General features: G+C 44.7%; 1 protein-coding gene across 1 annotated transcript; it reads left to right on the forward strand.

Annotated features, from left to right (window-relative positions):
• Positions 1-327: 327 nt before the first annotated feature.
• aspm (assembly factor for spindle microtubules) lies at positions 328-20,081 on the forward strand (the record flags this gene model as incomplete). Its single annotated transcript, XM_080860449.1, has 31 exons — positions 328-630; positions 936-1,079; positions 1,232-2,630; positions 3,256-3,336; positions 3,429-3,524; positions 3,608-3,754; positions 5,586-5,822; positions 5,957-6,024; positions 6,143-6,284; positions 6,465-6,595; positions 6,691-6,866; positions 7,124-7,269; positions 7,414-7,499; positions 7,653-7,865; positions 7,978-8,182; positions 8,459-8,607; positions 9,102-9,230; positions 9,322-9,516; positions 9,626-10,956; positions 11,158-13,912; positions 14,035-14,184; positions 14,273-14,439; positions 14,554-14,713; positions 15,424-15,633; positions 15,847-15,996; positions 16,196-16,387; positions 16,788-16,980; positions 17,086-17,240; positions 19,040-19,216; positions 19,696-19,868; positions 19,979-20,081. 31 exons carry the CDS (start codon positions 328-330, stop codon positions 20,079-20,081), a joined length of 9,963 nt encoding a protein of 3,320 aa, XP_080716575.1.
• Between the last annotated feature and the right edge of the window lie 555 nt (positions 20,082-20,636).

A 20,636-nucleotide genomic window follows, 5' to 3' on the forward strand; every position in this document is an offset into this window, starting at 1 on the left:
CAGCAAAAGCCCCATTGGCTGTGACGTATGGGTTTTTAAAAGCTCATTGAACTCGTATTGGCTCATTTTTGTTTATAGATAAGCGATTGGATATTCAAATTATATTCTACGATCTAATTGGTTAGCAATATCGTGGCCAAATTCAAATTGAGTAGAGGATTCAGGAACTAGACACTTGCCGTGTGTTTCCAACGGGTTGATCGTCAGCTTGTAATACGTTTCTGAACAACGTTGTATGTGCAACTGAGGGATTTAGATCGCAATGCATTTAGCTTTATTTGTCGCTAGAGTGCGGTTTATTTAGAATCCACCGTTTAGTTTTGAAAGATGTCATCGGTTCTTCCAAAAGGTGAATTAATGGCGTTTAGTCCTACAAACTGCCTGCCTGAAGATTCTCAATTCAGTGGCAGGGACACAAATAAGGAAAACAAAGACTCGATTCCTGTCTTGAGCTTAGTAAGGTTTTCGACAGCTCCTTTTGTGTCATTTGGCACTGTTAAATTGGGCTCGTCCAAATCATCCCTTTTACGAATTGACAATCCAACCGATGAGGCTCCCATCGACGTGCACGTCGACAGAATTGCCTCTTCAAAAGGATTCTCAGTTGACCAAACCAAGTTCACAATTGAGGTGAGTAACCTTAACGAAGCTAAGCCCTGTTAGCTAGCTTGTCTGTGGGTTGTCTATTGTCGCTAATGTTGGCTAGCAGTTATTACTGGACACATTTTAATAATTTAATCAAAGTGTATCCATGGGTTTTACCGGGTGCCAGCAATGTGAGGTTATCTGATGCCAGCGAGCAAGACCTAACGTTAACGTTATTCTGGCGTTAGACATATGGTCGATATCACTAACACGTGTGTTTTGTAAAACAATTTATCTTCATTAGTTTAGAACATGTCAATGCTAAACTGAGTCTGTTAACCATTCTTTAGCCCGGTGGTAGTACCATCTTGACCATAACTTGGACTCCCGCGGAGGAGGGGGGCGTCAGAGAACTTATTACATTTATAGCAAATGGAATTGTTAAGCATCAAGCCGTTTTGCTGGGCAGAGTGGAGGCACCCACAAAAAAAAAGGTACGTTGTCTTACTAGGGTTTCTTCATCTTAGTCAGTATTGTGAGTATTTATTTGGCTAACGTCAACTATGGTAGGCGGTGGCTCACAGAAGATATTTCAATGTGCTACATTTGCTGAAAAGGTACAAATGGTTTCTTTTCTGCCTTTCAGAAAAGTCTGTGGGACTCCATCAAAAACAAGAAGACAGATTCTTCGGTCTCATATCGGACCAAGAAACCACATAAAGCAGCAAACAAAACCTTTCATGTGCCTAGACAACCTCAGTACAGAAGGGAGAAGCAGAGGAACCCCTTGTCTCCGTGTAACATCGAGAGGCTTTCTCTTAGACCAAAAGCTGCCAATGAAAATCTGCCTCAGGAAAAGCCCTGCACACCCCAGTTCTCCAAGATGTCCCTTCAGGACAACATTGAGAACATCTCCTATCAAAGCATCTCCCCCAAAGTGGGGTTGATTCCTGCTAACAAACTTTTAGCTGTGCCTCCCACAACAGACACCCCTCAGACTCCCACAGGTTTATCCCAGCGCAGAGTTTTAAACAAGACACTCTCTCCTATTGCAACCGCATTAAGGTGTCAAGACCCGACTTTTCAAAGCCCTCTACCTGTGATTAAAACGCACTCAGTAGTTGCTGTCTCAGACCAGGTACCATTATCTGGATCACCTTTGTTGTCACTGAAAGAAGCTTTGGACATCATTGACTCTGATCTCAGTCAGCCTGTTAGCCCTCCACACGCTTGTTCAAGCTTTGACTTCTCTGATTCCCTTGAGTCTGAAAAGGGAGGCCTGAGCAATAACTTGGGAGAGCCTGAGGCAAGTGAGGACGTAACCTCTCTGCTGAACACTGCCGAACCCCGGCTCACCTTCTTTGTGAAGCCCAAACTAACCTCGGAACGTGGACAGGGAGACGAGGTCAGCTGTGAAGGTTTTGTTCCTGCGAGGCTTCCGGTCTGCTCGGTTACGATTACCAAAAGCAGAGCGGCACCCCGACCAGTGAGCAGTCACCATGAGCGCAGAATCAAAACATCACGCCGCCAACTCCTGGAGCAGGAGCTGCCAAGCATTGATCAGGTGGAGTCTGTCCACCAGCCTATGAGAAACACAGGTGGTCTCCCTGTGATTGATTTAGACACCAGGCAGGGCACACTTGACAGCCCCACGCACTCAGTGTCCTCATTTGGAGCCTTTGGTTCACCTTCAGATCATGCCTCAACCATTTCCTCCCACTGTTCACCTCTGGTCACCACACCAACGCTAATGCCACCCTCCAGCAGTTCAACCAGCCAATCAGCAGGTTGGTCACACAAGACTGTCCAGTGTGATGTTTCATCTCCAGATGTGCAAGAACAGTTTGTTGTCTACAAGCCTTTGCTACCACATCTGGGGAAAAAGAGAAAGAGCGACGAGTTCCTGAGGGAGAACGCCACGGATGCAAAGTTTGAGGTAAAGAGAAGCAAACCACAGAGCGGCCAGACAGTGACTGACCGCAGAGTTCTGAAGAAAGGTCCTGTGGCCCTATCCACAGTGCAGCAGAAGCAGCCTAAAGCAGCTGGTGAGTAGAATACTCATGCAGAGAGTACATAGTGTACCGAGTGTCTGTATATTATTATGTTTATTATTATTAATAATTCATATTATGCAATATTTTAGTCCCAGAGAGAATGGTTTTGTAGCAGACATTGTCCTAGTTGGGGAGGCAACAGTATTGGATACATTTTTCAATTCTGAAAAAAGCAACAAGCATTATAGAACTGTAGAGCTGTCAAAATGTTTTTCTAGGTTTGCCAGGTAAGCATGGTCAGAAAACCCTAAGTGTACCCATATTTCAATGACTTGAAGTCAGGAAAACTGACAGTTTACATAATTTAAAGTGCCGTGAGTGACTTACCCACTAGTAAAAAGCAAAAACAAGACGGATCAATTTAATTATTATTGAGTGTGAGAAGGTGAATTTCCCCACTTGCTTTGTTGTGTGCCTAGTTTATGTGTTTAGTTTGTATTCCTAGTGTTGTGCTTAGTTTCTGTGCATAGTTTAGGGCCTAGCGTAGGCCTAAATTTCAAGCAGGTGCCCAGGGTGCAGGTTACTTCAGTTACTGTGGGTATTGTGATTCATGTTTGTTAATTTTGTGTTTGTTAATTTTTTTTAAATTATTTTTTTTAATTATTATTTTAAATAGTGCCAAGCTCAAGGTCGTGCACGATCAGAAGGACCCCAAGGCCTCAGTCCAAGCCACCGCCCCCGAAGACCAACCAGCGAGGTGAAGATGTGCCTCTGTTAGGGTTGCATTGTAAATCTACATCTATGTTTTGTTTTGTATTGTATTTATATTCAAATGTGTTTCAAACACAGCTCCATCGGTTAAGTCTTTGTCCAGTTCCATGAAAAAGTCAAAAGTCATCGCTGTAGCACAGTCACAGCTGACCTTCATAAAGCCCGCTCAAACAGGTGACTGCATCCACTTCTCTTTACAAATATGCATTTGCCTGTGTTTTCTTTACTTTATTGACTCACTTTTGTTTTTTCATCAGTCATACCGCGGCACCCTATGCCATTTGCTGCCAAAAACATGTTCTATGATGAAAGGTGGCTTGAGAAGCAGGAACAAGGTTTCACTTGGTGGATAAACTATGTCCTCACGCCAGATGACTTCAGGGTCACCGCAGAGGTGACCAAAGGTAAGTTTGCCACCAGAAGTTTGTTGAAATGTATTTCGTTTGATGTCATAGCGCTGTCACTCCAGGCATTCATGTTTCAGTCACTTCTATTCAAACATAAGCTGTGTCGAATTATTGTTAAACGTTTCAGTGGAGCTCATTCTTTGCTCAATATCAGAGTTTGGTGAGCTAAGAGCAAAAACTGGCATCAAGTAATGTTTTTTTCAAAAGTGGAACTTAATGGTTTAACTCCTATGTTGCCTCATTAGTCTGAAATGATCTGCATGGGAGTTGTAGTGTGATGGCAACATTAGAGAATGAATCACAGCATTCCTGAGTTAATACATCTACCTGGGTACTATTCGGCGTCACTCGCTAAGCGGTTTAGCGAGCTAAACTCCAGGCTAAAAAAAGACAACACCACTTTAGCGGATTCGGCGACACAACTTTTGCTCAATTTCCATGATAATTAATCGCTTAGCCTTAGCCTGCTCCAGGGCAGGCTAAGCAAAGTTTAGCTGGCTAAACTTGCCATACCCACGCCAAAAGGAGGGATCCCATTGACAAGGAGTCAGTTTGATTAGCGTAGGAAGAGTTCTTTGCGATCGCCAAGAAGATCCATTTTTCCATAATGATGAGTTCTTGTATGAGCGCTACCGATCCACCCGACAAGGAATAATTAATTTAGAAGACCTTCTCGAGTCATTTATTGCATAGGCTACACCACCGTCAAACATTGAATGTCATCACTTTCTTGCCAGTGGTAGCCTTCATTTTTGTAATGTCGGCGATGCGGAGAACAAAGCACTCATAATTATATGACAGTGGTAGATAGTACAGTTGAGACATACAGTTGATACACCCGAAATAACTTTCATGTAAACGTTAGTATTCATGTGCAAACTAAAAATCACGTCTCAGGCTGCCTGAGACGTGATTTTTAGTTTGCACATGAATACTAACGTTTTCTTTGATCCCAGGAAATTTGAGCACATAACCCAAATAGATATTGGCTAAAGTTGTTTTACCTACTTTAACTTACATCATTGCAAACGTTTAGTTTTGGAAACGTGTCTAGTGTTTGTGCGGTAGTGAATGGTGGTGGAGGTGGGTGCATGATAAGAAGAGAGAAATAGACACAATTTCTTTTCATTGCTTAAATGTATTGAATCTCTTATTAATACATTCACATTTAGTCATTTAGCAGACGGTTTTATTCAAAGCGATTTAAAACTACAATTCTTACGAGGGTGAGGGGAGTCGAACCAGTGATCCATAGCATGCAAGCCAGACGCTTAACCCGCTGCACCATAGTACCATATCGTTTAGGGAGAAGATGTCACGTATTATACCTCTTATAGACAGTTTCTTTTATTGCTGTGGTAGCCACGGGAGTGTTGAATTTTGACATGATTATGGTCTTGAATTCTTCATAACGCGTTCATGATCATATCCTGCGTTATCGGAGAAAAAAAATAGTCTTTCTCTTTGAGTTTAGACCATTATACCTTTCAAAAAAATCATGGTTTTGGGGATCGACCTTTCTTGCCTTTTGAAGCAAGACGTGCACGCGCAATTTAGCTGACGAGAAATTAACTTGAGGTTAAAATAAATTAGCGCCCGTCGCCAGACCGGTTTGGCCTGTTCTCATTTAGCGAGCTAGTTAATCTCCAGTTGCGAGCTAAATTAATTATCTTAGCTTCAGTCGTACGCCGAACAGGGCCCTGGTCATGTGTCTGACCAATCATTGATGTGAACACTTGAGTACCAAACTACATCATTCTCCTGCCCTAAACAGATCTGTTTGTTGTGCTTGTGATGGTAAATATTCCTGTTGATTTTGTATGTGTAGTGAACGCTCTGTCACTGACAACGGGAGACCACAAGTTTGCTGTCGCAAGAGCACCAACCAAAGAGGAGATGTCGCTGCGAACCTACACGGCCCGCCGACGTTTGAACCGCCTGCGCCGCTCTGCATGCCAGCTGTTCACCTCGGACACCATGGTGAAGGCCATCCAAAGGCTGGAAATAGAGGTGGAGGCCAAAAGACTGCTCATCCGCAAAGACCGACACCTGTGGAAGGACCTTGGTGTGTGAATTCATTGTAACTTTAGGTGTAATTCATTGTACAAAGCACTCTGAACCCCTCCAAATGTTTTCGCTGTGGTCATAGATTCTGCTTATTGTACAATTTTTTTTTTAATTTTTATTTTCCTCTTGCAGGAGAGCGACAAAAAGTTCTTAACTGGCTTTTGTCATATAATCCTCTCTGGCTGCGCATTGGAATGGAGGTACTGTGGATCTTGGGTAGTCTTTAGATGTGCTGTGGTCTAAATATGACCATCAATGTAATCTGAAAATGAACATTTACTCATCATGCTATGCATCATGTCACCTATTTTCCCCTAGACAATTTATGGCGAGCTTATTTCATTGGAGGGGAACAATGATGTCATGGGGTTGGCTATGTTCATTCTTGGACGCTTGCTGTGGAATCCTGACATTGCTGCAGAATACAGACACGCTAAAGTCCCTAACTTGTACAGAGACGGTAAGAACTACCAGCACTCTGGTTCCTGTAATAACCCAGGTCATGAACTTGACTTCAAGGACTTTTCTTTTGTCATGTGGCATCTTAAATTCAGCGGCACACACCATGTTTCCTTTCACTAAACACTAAACCTGAATGATTTTGCTAATTAAGCAGTATGTAATGTGATTGTTTCAACAGGCCACGAGGAGGCCTTGTCTCGCTTCACTCTAAAGAAGCTCCTCTTGCTGGTCTGCTTCCTGGACAAAGCCAAAGAGTCGAGGCTAATCGAACACGACCCCTGTCTGTTTTGCATGGATGCTGAATTCAAGGTAGACTTTGTTTTTGTGTTTTGTTACCTCTGCATAATTCTGTCTTCAGCATTATTAAAGTATAATGGTATTGTATTTTTTTGTGTCTTTTGTAGACCAGTAAGGATCTTTTGCTGGCCTTCTCTCGAGATTTCCTCAGCGGTGAAGGGATTCTGTCTCGACACCTCGGGCACTTGGGGTTAGCTGTGTCCCATGTCCAAACCCCTCTTGATGAGTTTAACTTTGCTGTGAGCAACTTGGCTACAGACCTTCGATGTGGAATTCGTTTGGTGTAAGTCCTCCTGCTCCAGAACTAACTACCAAATGTTGATGTGTGCTTGCTCTAGGAGCTTTAAACATTTGGCTGAGACCATTTGTTTACTGTAAGACCATCCCATGCTCACTGACATCCAAAAGGTTGCATACATTTGGTATTGTCAAATGGCAATGCAAGGTTGTTTACTTGATTTAATTATATGTACTGGTTTTCAGAACAGAAATGTTGGCATGCTGGTTCCATAAGTCCATGTTTTTATCTCTCTGCATCAGGCGTGTCATGGAACTCTTTACTCAGGACTGGAGTTTGTCCAAGAAGCTTCGGATGCCGGCTATCAGCCGGCTCCAGAAAGTCCACAATGTAGAGCTGGCCTTTCAGGTGCTGAAAGTGAGAGGGGTAGACTTGAAAGAAGAACACGGTGAGTGACCATTAATTTGGTTGCATTTTGGCAATGAAAACGAGGGAACGGTGCAATAAAATGTTGTTATATTTGTTAGTAATTGTGTGTCTGGGGGTTGGTGTGGTGTTACTGTAGTACAACAAAGACTATACTCTCATACAGGTGCAGCCATCGATTCAAGAGACATTGTGGATGGACACAGAGAGAAAACTCTCAATCTTCTGTGGAAAATCATCTTTGCTTTCCAGGTGTGACTTAATGTGCCTCCACTCCAATATTTGTTTTATTGATTTTCTGCTGCATTCAAGAAGAAATTATTTCTTTACAAGAATAAATTAATTAAATTTGCAGGAGACCAAAGCATCAAGTCTACTTTGTACATTCTACATTCTCCTGTTTAGGTGGAGGTATTGCTGGACGAAGAGCAGCTGAAAGAGGAGATCATTTTCCTCAGGAGAACGTGGCAAATGAAGCAGAAGCTGAATTCCCTTCGGACAGATAAAAGCATCCCCCTCAAGGTGATGAAATCCCAGCCTGAGATCAAACACAGCAGCATGAAGATCACACTGCTCATGGCCTGGGTGAATGCTGTCTGTGAGTTCTACAATTTAAAGGTAAGCTATCTGCTTGACCATGGCGTTGGTGTGTGACCTATATACAGTCTGGGTTTCTTATTGTCACGGTCTCATTTGCTTTCCCTCCTTTACTCTTTCCTGTATTTTCAAGGCTGAGAACTTCACAGTGTCCTTCTCGGATGGTCGAATTCTCTGCCATCTGGTCCACCACTACCACCCCAACCAGCTGCCCTTGGAGAAAGTCCAGCAGGAGACCACTCAGACGGTAGAGTGTGGCCACCGCGGCAGAGTGGAGCTCGACAGCTCCTGCAGCGACTCCGACACATCGATCAATGAGGGCCCTGTGACACAGAATGGTAAGAGTGAAGCTATTTTGTTATTGATTTGTGAGATGGCTCAATAGACCGGGCTCCAAAACTACTAAGATTTTTTCCCCCCCATGAAGCAGTACACATTTGAAGTGATGTGTGAACACCCACAGATATGATTACATGAACTTGATCATTGGTTTTCACTTTAAGTTGATTTTACCATGATATCTCAGTTCACTCAAGAGTACAGGGAAGGGCGGGGCAGGGGGGAGTTGAGAACGCAATGTTTTCACACGCTCATTACTTTTGCTCTATTAATAGGCCCAGGATCCTCTTCTGTTGACTTCAAAGAGCTGCTAGAGAACGAGAAGAGTAACTTCCTGATGGTGAACTCTGTTGTGTCTTACCTGGGAGGGGTCCCAGCCATGATCAACCCCTCTGACATGTCCAACACCATTCCAAGTGAGAAGGTGAGGCAGTGCTGAGGCTGTAATTATAGTGTCTTATACGACTTAAATTGACATTGTTATGTCTTCCCAGAAGTCTTAGAAGGGCTTGACTGCTCACCACTGATATCTTCATACATATTTATTCACACATAATGTGTGCACGACAGGGTCGCCTACCCTAAACTCTCGTTTAATTACCTCTAGGATGTGTCATAAGTAGATACTTTAATGGCATGTAAAGCGACTGCATAGCCAAACGTTGCTTCTTTTCCCCTTCCTGAAAACTTTCCACTTTGTCCACCGTAACATTAGGTTAGATTACCTACGAAAAAAAAGGGCATCAATCCACCAGCAGCACAAAAGTAGGGGTGAGAAGTGAGCTAGGTTACTTGGTAACATCCAGAAGGGCACTTGGAGAGGGCAAAACATTCATAGAAACCTACTTTACCCGTGTTTATGTTTTTTGGTTCATGTATTACATCAAATGAGATTTTAGATCATTATAATTATTTCAGGTCGTCATATGCTTCCTGTCGTTCCTTTGCACTCGTCTCTTGGACCTAAGAAATGAGACCAGAGCTGCTAGGGTCATTCAAGGAGCGTGGAGGAAGTACAGACTAAAGAAAGACCTTGAGCTTTACCAGGTAATTCCACCACCAAAAGCGACATGCATATAATCAATGTTATTTTGCATGGAAGCATATTTTTACTTCCATAATGTTTTTCTTTGCTTAGCTGAGGAACGTGGCTGCCTCAAAGATCCAGGCTGTGGTGAGGAAGTTCCTGTTAAGGCGGCGAGGAGAGAAGGGTTCTGTGGCAGCCATAGCCATCCAGACTGCTTGGAGGGGTTATGCTGCACGGCAGTCATTAAAACGCATGAAGATGGCTCATCTTCTTGCCTGCCATAACCATGCAGCAACCATTATACAAGTGATTATTATTATTGTTGTTGTTATTGTAGTTATTATTATTGATTTTAGTAAGTTTAAAAAAATGTGTGTTTTAAAATAATAAATACATTTTAATTTGTTGTTTATAGAAAATCTATAGAGGATGGTGGGCCCGAGAATTCCTTAGGAGGGATCAAGCTGCCACTGTGATCCAAGCCTGGTACCGCATACATGCATGTAGAAAACAATACCACAAGCTCAAATGTGCAGCAGTGAGCATTCAAGCATGGTTCAGAGGTTGCTCCCAGAGGCGTCGATTCCTGGCCTTGAAACTACAGCAGTCCTCTGCCATTACTATTCAGAGTGCCTATAGGGGCTACCTAGTCCGGAGACAGGTTGCCCAGATGAGGGGAGCAGCACTCTTGGTCCAAAGATGGTTCCGGGCCTGCCGTCAGCGGGACCTAGAAAGGCTGCATTACCTGAAGATGAGGCAGGCAACTGTGACCTTACAGGCGGCAATTAGAGGTTTACAGACTCGCAAAGAGCTGGAGAGAAGACACCGGGCAGCATTGACTATCCAAACTGCTTTCCGGATGACTGTAGCCCGGAGGGCTTTCCAGGCCTTGAAGAGAGCAGTTGTGATTATGCAGCACAGGTACAGAGCCAAAGTCCTGGGTGAGCAGGTAAGAAGTAACCACTTGGAGCTCAGGCATGCTGCTGTTACACTTCAGGCCATCTGGCGAGGGAGAGCACACAGGAAGAAGATGGAGAAGCTCCACAGATGTGCAACACTGATTCAAGCGCAGTACCGTTGCCATGCGGCTCAATCCCAGTTTAGGGCCCAACGAACAGCTGCTCTAGTCATCCAGCGCCAGTACAGAGCATTCCACTCTGCCATGCAGGCTAGGACTGAATATATCGGGCTGAGACGAGCTGCAGTTGTGTTGCAGGCTGCATATCGCGGCATGCAGGTCAGACAAGCGTTGAGGAGAAGGAACCATGCTGCCACAGTGATCCAAGCTTACGTGCGAGCCTTTGCCTGCCGTCAGCGATATCTGGCATTGAGAGTGGCGGCCAGTGTAATCCAGCAACACTATCGTGCGCGATTACTTGGTCGAGCTGAACGAGTGCGTTACCAGCAGGTTCAAAGAGCTGCGGTGACTCTCCAAGCCACCTTCCGCGGACTCATGGTTAGACGGAGTTTGCAGAGGAAACACCAGGCAGCCACAGTCATTCAGGCGTGTTTCAGAGCGCATAAGGTGCGAGTGTCTTACCTCGCAGCAAAATGTGCAGCTACCATTATCCAGCAGCGGTACCGGGCAGTTGTTGCTGGACGACAAGCACTGAGAGACTTTTTGGTTGTCAGAGCTGCAGTCCTGACAGTGCAGTCGGCTTTCAGGGGCATGCAGGCTCGTAGGCGAGTGAGGAAAATGCACACTGCTGCAACAGTCATTCAGGCCCACTTCCGGGAACACATACAGTATGTCAGATATCAAAGATACCGTCAGGCAGCACACATAATTCAGCAGAGATTCAGAGCTCACTTGGCTAGGAACACTGCTGTACTTGAGTACTGCAGCCTAAGATCAGCAGCCATATACATTCAAGCCCATTACCATGGTGCAATGGTGAGGAAACATCTAGCAAAAATGCAAACTGCTGCTGTAGTCATTCAAAGGAGATACAAAACGTACAAACAACGCAAGGAGTACCTTGAACTACGAGTGATCACAATAAAAACTCAGAGGCGGTTCAGAGCCACGCTAATGGCAATACAAGAGCAGAGGCAGTTTCACTTGCTGCGAGATGCAGCCATCACCATCCAGTCAATGTACAAAGGTATAATCGTGAGAAAAGAGATTCAAAAGCAACAAAAGGCTGCCACAGTGATCCAAACTTATGTACGAGCTTTTGCGTGCCGTCAGCAATATCTGGCATTGAGAGTTGCGACTGGTGTAATCCAGAAACACTATCGTGCGCGATTACTTGGTCGAGCTGAACGAGTGCGTTATCAGCAGGTCCAGAGAGCTGCGGTGACGCTCCAAGCCACCTTCCGCGGACTCCTGGTTAGACGGCATTTGCAGAGGAAACACCAGGCAGCCACAGTCATTCAGGCGTGTTTCAGAGCGCATAAGGTGCGGGTGTCTTACCTTGCAGCAAAATGTGCAGCTACCATTATCCAGCAGCGTTACCGGGCAGTTGTTGCTGGACGACAAGCACTGGGAGACTTTTTGGTTGTCAGGGCTGCAGTCCTGACAGTGCAGTCGGCTTTCAGGGGCATGCAGGCTCGTAGGCGAGTGAGGAAAATGCACGCTGCTGCAACAGTGATCCAGGCATACTACAGGATGTACAGAACAAGAGTGCGATTCCAAGCAATGAGCCTTGCTTCAGTAGTCATACAAAGGAAATATAGGCACCATCTGAAAGGAAAGCGAGCCAGAGAGGACTATCTAAAGCTTCGTCAGACTGCCACCACAGTCCAGGCAATTTTCAGGGGCAGTCGGGTTAGGCGTGAGGTTCAAACAATGCATTCAGCAGCTTGCATCATCCAGGCCCAGTTGAGGATGCGTTGTTGCCGAACACGCTATGAGAAGTTGTTGTGGGCCACCAGGGTTTTACAAGAGAAATTCAAGGCTAACAGAATGCGGGACTCTTGTACCGAGCAGTACAATGCCAAGAAAAAGGCAGCTTTGAAAATCCAGTCGGCCTTCCGTGGATACCAAGCCAGACAGGAGATTAGGACTAAGCACAAAATGGCTACCCTTATTCAAACAAAGTACTTAACTTTCAAGGAGAGGAAAAACTTCCTAGCACTCAAGGCAGCTGCAGTGTTTTGTCAAAGGCAATATCGAGCCCAGCAGATGACGATGCAGTGTCGACAAGAGTACCTGGACAAGAGAAAAGCCTGTGTCACTATTCAGGCATGTTACAGAGGCATGAAGGTTCGACAGTGCTTGCAGCAGAAAAATAAGGCAGTGGTGGTCATACAGGCCTATGTCAGAAAACGCATCTGCAGATCATACTACTTGCGGCTGTTGAGGGCAGTGCAGGTTATACAACACCGTTACAGGGCCAAACTAGAAATGAAAAAAGATTTGGAAGACTACCAAAGGAAGAAGCAGGCAGTCATGATGCTTCAGGCCGCATTCCGTGGTATGAAAGCCAGGCATCGCTTGCGCCAAATGCACCAGGCTGCAATTGTTCTGCAGAGCCATTTGCGTGCCTGCCATCAGCGCAGACGTTACTTGGCCCTACACCTTTCCACCCACATTATCCAGCAGTGGTATCGTGCCATGAAGGCAGGCAGGGAGGAAAGGAAGCGCTACCTTAGCATGCGGCATGCAGCACTCACCCTTCAGGCTTCTTTCAGAGGGCACAGGACTAGGATGGAGGTTCTTCGACAGCACCAGGCAGCCACAGTCTTCCAGGCAGGTTTCAGGAGACACAGGGAGCAGGTCAAGTTTCAGGCCATGAGGTTATCCGCCATCATCATCCAGAGGCGTTACAGGGCCTACCTTGTGGGCCAAGGTGTTCGACGTGATTACATTAAGCTGAGGGACTCTGCAGTGGCTATCCAGGCAGCTTTCAGACGTTCTCGCACCAGGCGACGGGCTGCAGAAGAGCACCGAGCAGCCACAGTCATCCAGGCTCACTTCAGGAGGCACAGACAGAGGTTGTCTTTCAGGAAACAGCGCTGGGCTGCCATCGTGCTTCAACAAAGCTACAGGGCTCTGCAGCTCAGAAATAAGCATGTGCAGAATTACCAACAACTGAGAACTGCAGCCATCTGCCTCCAAGCAGCATTTAGAGGTAAGAAGGGGAGGAAGCAGGCAAAGCAGATGAAGGCTGCCAGGACCATCCAATCTTTCCTTAAGATGAGTGTGAAGAGACGCCATTACAAGGAGATGAAGGCAGCCTCCTTGACCATCCAGGCCGCCTTCAGGGCTCACATTGCACAACGTCGGTACACAGAAGTGCGTGCCGCGGCCACAGTGATCCAGATATGGTACCGATCATGCCAAGGGGTCCAGAGGGAGCGAGCTAACTTCAAGATGGTCCGGCAAGCGGCGTTGACTCTACAGTTGGCCTTCCGCGGCATGCAGGTTAGGAGGATTGCAAAGCAGGAACACGCTGCCGTCAAGATCCAAGCGGTGGTGCACATGGCCACACAGCGCAGGAAGTTTCTGCGGATGCGAGGCTGCGCGGTGAAGCTGCAAGCAGGCATCCGAATGTACTTGGCCAGGAGGAGCTACCTCAGGCGCTGCAGTGCAGCCCTCGTCCTGCAGAGGCGCTACAGAGCTCAGAAAGCGCAGCACGAGCAGAGGCAGCGCTACCTGCATACTGTCAGAAGTCTGACCATTGTTCAGGCACACCTGCGTGGGGCTCTTGAACAGAGGAGGTTCCAGAGACTGAAGAAGAGTGCCATCACAATCCAGGTAAGAGCACAATAGTGATGTATGATGACAGGTTTATGGGTGCACACAGTCTGGAATAATTGTAATGTTGTTCCCATTAGCTTTACTAAGTGTATTTGTGTGACCCCCTTCCACCCCACTAGGCTGCTTACCGGGGGACAGTTGTGAGACGCGAGTTGGAACGTCGGAAGGCTGCAGCTGCAGTTATCCAGAAGCATTACAGAGCTTATGTCCAATTCCAGAGAGACAGGGTTCGCTTTCTGACAATGAAGACATCTGCTTCTTTAATTCAGGTATCCTCATTAAAAATAATGTGGGGCTTTATTTATTTTTAAGGTTGCTTCATTTGATTTGATTCACTGATTGTTTATATATTTGCAGAGAGCGTTCCGACAACACCAGCTCAGAAAACATGCCCAACGGGAGCAGGCAGCGGTGAAGATCCAGGCATGGTTTAGAGGAGGCCTTGCCAGACAACATTGTGTTGCCCGACGAGCTGCTGTTGCAACAATACACAGATGTCTTCAGGCCAGACAACAGCGCATAAGGTCAGGCATAATCCAGTTTCTTCAGACTCGTAGCATACTGTGGCTGCCATGAGGAACATCTCCACAATCCTCAAGAGGAATAAAAATGTTCTCTCTTTTGATGGATTGTTTCAGATACCTGACATTGCAGCAGAACACTCGCTTCATTCAGCAGAGATGGAGAGACACGCTGGCTGCAAGGCAGCAACACCAAAACTATTTGAACATGAAGGCTTCAGCAGTTGCCATCCAAGCCTTATGGAGAGGCCACAGAGACAGACTGCGTATTCACAAGGTACTCAGTTTGTTTTTATTAATCATTTACTATTAAGAAAAATAATAATTTATAAATTAGAATAAATTGCATACAAAGTACATACAAATAGGAAAACTTAAAGCCTAAATTAAACAGAAAATAAATTAAGAACTCTGAAATTTCCCACGCGTAAGGGGGCCTTTATCTGTGAAGTTGCTATTTTACAGATGGAGAAATGTGAGACATGAATAAGGCCGTTAAAAACATTGCAACCCAAGCCTTTTCTTAAGTACTGTAGCTTTGTATGGAAATTGAACTTAGGGGATTGTAGGATTTCTTTTGTTCAAGAGGGACAGAGAAGTGGACACCAAGCATATACAAACAGTAATGACAAAAGGGGAAGAGCACGGGATTAGATATTGCTGGCTGATGTTGGTAGACAATTTATCAGTGTTGTACTACCAGTAAGAACACAATCACATCTGTCAGTGTTCCGCCAACTTGAAAATTTGATGAATTAACCTGTAGGTTAGCTGTTGTGAAGAGGAAAAACAGCCCCATCTTTTAGTCTCATGGTTGCAAGCATCAGAAAAATGCATATTAGATGGAACATTAAGAACATGCTCATCACCAGTGGGATAAGCAGATGTGTTGTTTAGACTATTTCCTGACCGGCTTTATTGATGAAGAATATTAACACCTCGACCCTGTAAGTGTGATAAAGCTGGTAACAATGCAATGCTCTACAGGAGAGGAGAGCAACCACATTGATCCAAGCCCACTTCAGAGGCCAAGCCCAGAAGCAGTACTACAGGCGTCTCCGCGAGGCGGCCCTGAAGATCCAGAGGCACTTCCGAGCAGTGCGCCAAGAGCGACGGGAGAAGGCGAAGAAGAGGCGTAGGAACACGGCCGCCACTACTCTGCAAGCATACTGCCGTGGCTGGCTCACCAGGAGATCGGTATAGTTATAATCTGTTTATTTTTGTTTTATAATATGCCTTTTGTGTTTAGAAATGTACTAACCTGATCCACCTGATTTAATCCCAAACATTATATTACGGATTATTGGACACAGAAATGGGGTCTAATTTAACTGATGACGGCACACACATTTCTGGTGATTTGTCAGATTCATTTAGTTTTTTTCATGGTGTAATTTATGCATTCTCCAGATGAAGGAAGCAGAGAATGCCCAAAGGAGGTTGCGCTTTTCCGCTGCAGTTTATCACCATCTCTGCGCTGCTAAGATTCAGCGGGCATTCCGTGCCCACCAGGCTCTCAAAATGGCCAAAAAACAGATCCATTCAGTCATCTACATCCAGGTGTGTACACTGGAGTGATTTGAGCTATGGAAATGGCAGCAGTTAGAGAGACTGAGTTCAGTGATTGGTCCACTATTTGTGCCAAACACTGTTCACCAAGCCGAAGTGTCTCTCTGGCAACTGTAAGCACACTAATTTACATGATTCAAATTATTAGGCGTCTATCTTATGCTCACTATCCCTCTCATGCGTTTTCCAGCGTTGGTTGAGAGCTAAGCTGCAGCGGAAGCATTACCTAGAGGAGCGTCGGTGGGTGGTTGTGGCCCAGAGAGCGTCCAGGGCGTGGCTGGCCAGGCGCCACCGGGCAGCTGCCATCATCCAGCGGGCTGTCCGGGGTTTGCAGTTCCACCGCCGCCAGTTGAAGATACAGAGCGGCATCATCAGGGCTCAGGTACACCAGCGGCAGCACACCTTGCCCAGTCCTTCAGCAGGGGGGTAGGATTTAAATGGCTGCAGCAATAACTAGACTGGATATTGATGTTTTATGGTCACCTTGTTTTTTTGTATTATTATCTAAAAATATGTATTTAATTTATTTTCATAAAGTGTGTGTGTAGATATATTTACAGTGTTCTCCAGTACCTTTGGGGTGACAACTGAGGGCAGATCCATAGCTGTAAAATGGCTTTCTTGGAGTTAGTGTAGAGACATTTAATTTGTTACTGATTGCAAACTGCGCAAAAAAAATGACTCCCTCAGTCGTTCTCATACATGCAGCTCAGCATTAGTTGTTGCATGCCCATCCAAAGCCTCTCAAATCCTGACTGACTGTCTGTCTGCACTCCCTGCAGGCTTTATGGAGAGGTCATTGCTCCCGAAAGCTGAACGACACCCGCAAAATTGTAGCCATGCGACGTCGCTTCCGGGAAATCAGCCAGTCTGTCAAAGAGGAGGACTGCCTGCGCAATAAGACCATCACTGCCATTGGCTATCTGCTAGGATGCTACAACTTTGGATACATCATTCTAGCCATGAAGTATTTGGGTGTGTTTCTATTATACTTTCAGGCTGACGAGCTGTTTTAAGCTACACGTGCTGTAGTTCTTAAATGGGAGGTTAAACGTTTGCTCTTCATCCATTCTTCTGCAGAGACGGCGACCAGGCTTTCGCCCGAGTGCTGTGAACACCTGGTGAAGAGTGGAGCAACGGAGAAAATAGTCATCCTAATCAGGAGCTGCAACAGAAGCCTCCCCTCCATGGAGATCATCAGCTTGTCAATCCAGGTGCTCCTCAACCTCTCCAAGGTAGGCCAGTTTGAATCCTTCCCCTGAACGCAGTGCTTGCTGTGTCTGCCCTCCATCCTCCTACACAATTGACCCTTCCACAAACTCCGCCCCCCTTAGCAACGGGTGCTATATCAGTCAAGCATTCACGTTTCCCAGGTTCTCAGCATTGGTATGAATGGCGTGGCAACATGTTTTCAACCGTGTCAATTTCAGCTCTACCCAAAGAAATCACAAGCAATTTTTGGAAAAACGGCAAGATCTCAGATCGAAGCAGGCAAAAGGGTCTGCAATATGCTTATGGAGGCTACAACCACGACATTACATGCCGTGTTTGTAGACAGTCAAATGCTAAGGCTAACAGGTTCATTCCAGCTAAATTCAAAAGGTGCTTTATTGGCATGACACTTACATTGCCGAAGCAGTTATATACAATATACTACCATACATAGACATACATAACTATAACATAACATACATAGCTATATTTATGTGTTCTATTATCTACACAGTCGCCGCTACGCAAACATGTAAGGTAGTAAAACTGAATCGTATTTTAAGCAAGGGTTTTCTCACGTTTTCAATGCAGTGGGCAGATTTTAGCAACATAGCTTCTTGGAACAAACGTAGGTGCTTCTGTTTATGTTGCTGACATTCAGCTGATGGGGGGGGGGTCGTCCACATTGTTTGAACCACAGCAGGCATTTCTCTCTCTGGGTCGTGGGTTTCGGGAAGGGATAAAATGTTACCCCTCCCTCCAGCCTTTTTGGATAGCGGCTGTCAGTATTACACACTCCATAAGCGCAACGTTTCATTTTCTCTTCTCGAGCAGACGTCTCTCTCATAGACTTCCATTCATCAAAAAGGCTCGCTTGACTGAGGTCCCGAGCTCAGTAACCGTTGCTATGCTATGATTGATCAGTTACCGTTTTGGGGGAGTGGTCGCGGAAGGGTCAATTGCGAACTTGATGATGATAATGACAACAATAAAAATGAGTGCTGTCAGTTTAACGCGTGAATAACGGCGATAACGCGAACCCATTTTAACGCTGTTAATTGTTTTATCGCGAAATTAACACGTTTTTTATTATTGCAATTTTTTTTTTTATTTAACGTTCGCAAATTGTGTAGTAGGCAAACGTTATGGTTTGAGTGAATGGTGGGTGGGATACGGCAAAATGGATGATAAAAAGCTTTGAATGGAAATTTTACTTTAAAAGTTGTGTGCAAAAGAAGAGAGCTTCACTGTTGTCTGAGAATGTCAACAGGCAGCTGGCTGAAAGCAAAGTAGTAGGCTTACCTTTTATTGGTAACCTAAGTGTGACGGTTCATTGTTTCTGAAATAAGAGGCCTGACTGCTATGTTCCCAGCAAACTTGAAAAAAATAAATATTAAACCATGGTTTAACTGCACTATAGGATGAGTCCTTGTTTACCTGAAATGTGCACTTTGTAATTAGATTTTGTACCGCCCTGTTTGGCAATGTTGTTTTTCAATAAAATAAAACATTTGCATAAAGCAAGCTTATCCACTTTCTATGTTAACAAGAGCATTCAAATAAAATAAAAAAAAATGATGGAAATGTTTTAAATAGATAACATTTTTAATCATTTTGAGTTAACTACGAAATAAATGCAATTAATTGCGATTAAATATTTGAATTGTTTGACAGCACTAATAAAAATTATACATTTGTTTTACTGTATACATTGAATATGTGTCATAGCTGCTGCACTTGTAATGTGAATAAGGTTTCAGATATTCTTTAGAGGGAAGTAGAGTGAAATCCTTTCCTGATATTTAAATGCATTACCCTACAGTACAACCGGACAATAGAGGCAGTGTTTGCAGTCGAACATGCAGTGGACATGCTCCTAGACCTCCTGCAGATCTACCGGGAAAAGGCTGGGGACAAAATGGCTGACAAGGGAGGGAGCATCTTCACTAAGGCCTGTTTCCTGCTGATCCTACTGGTGCAACACCCCCACAGAGCAGCGGTAAGAGGAGCCAGGAAAGAGTCACAGATATTATATTTCTTAAGTCTGTTGTCTCTGTACATGGAAACTTGTCATACCAGTGCAACTTACTTGCACATACAAACCCCTTATACCTTATAAGAATCAACTTTTTGAACTGTGCTGATGAGATTTTGTATTGTGGGAGTTGGTTTATCTCCAGAGTAGAGTTTGTCTAATTTCTGGTGTATTATGTGAAGGTTTTACAAATTCTGACTGGTTGAATAGTCAAAAAGTATTTCCTCGATGGAAAACGTCATGAGATCCAAACATATGTAAAGGTTGTAAGACTGCACTTACAATAGGCTATGTAATTATGCATTGTCGGATGCTATTGATTTGGGTCATGTTGAACATTTGTTGTTGCTGCCGAAAGGAATTGTGGGACTTATCTCCTTTCCTTTCGTAATGGGGATTAAAAGACAAAAGTAGCATAATCACTGCGATCATCATTTTCTTAGGAGGTGAGAAAGATCCCCAAGGCTCTGGATCGCCTTCGCAGCATCTACCATCTCACAATGCGTAAATGCAAAAAAGACACAGAGAGAATGACGGTCAGACAGAAAATGACTGGGTCCCTCAATGGGAGTCTCCTTGTCCAGGCCACCCCTCGCAAATCAAAGATGCCACCGAGGTACACCGATTGACTGCCCCACACACACACACACGTGCGTCACGAGCACTCGCATTACAATTAATGATGGATTATGTGTTTCTCATGAGCAATCCGATTCTCATTTAAAGGTTTGCTCCGGAGTGGGTTCTCAGAAGAGACAAGCTGGCAGACATCATCGATCCCCTGTGTGCCATCCAGATGCTGGCAAATGTTCTGTGTGTGCAGCCCTAAACTAGATTCAAGTGTGTATATATGTGTTTTCTATTTAAAATGTTTTTATCTCTCTGGAAATGTCTTTGTATATATTTCTCTTGTTAAATAAGGATGTCTGCTCAAAATAGGTTTTTCCAAAGCGACTTCTGCTGTCCATCAAACAACGCTTTCTGCTTTAAGTCTGTTACTCATGTGGCCATTCATCAATCAGTGCAGATTGTTATGAAATGGCCATGTTGTCATCTTCTGTATGTTTCTGTGTATAGACAACCACTCTTGTATGTGCCCATTTCACACCCATGATGTATAGTTGTGTTTTTTTTTTTTTTATATGGTGATAATTTATAGAATATTGATTATTTGTTATCTTTTAGAATATGCAGAGTTGCTTGTACCTTCCAGTTTTACAACTTTGGCTTTTGCTAAATGCAGTGTGTGTGAACGTGACCTGCGGTGTGGACTTGATGAGCCAAATACTCGTTAATGTAGGAACGCCACTAGTTTCATCACTTGCAAAATGTACAAAGGACCTGGTTTCACAGTCTTTTGCAAAGTTGCATTGCTCTGTAAATA

The sequence above is a fragment of the Sprattus sprattus genome (assembly GCF_963457725.1).
Source record: "Sprattus sprattus genome assembly, chromosome: 2".
In the NCBI taxonomy this organism is placed as follows: domain Eukaryota; kingdom Metazoa; phylum Chordata; class Actinopteri; order Clupeiformes; family Clupeidae; genus Sprattus; species Sprattus sprattus.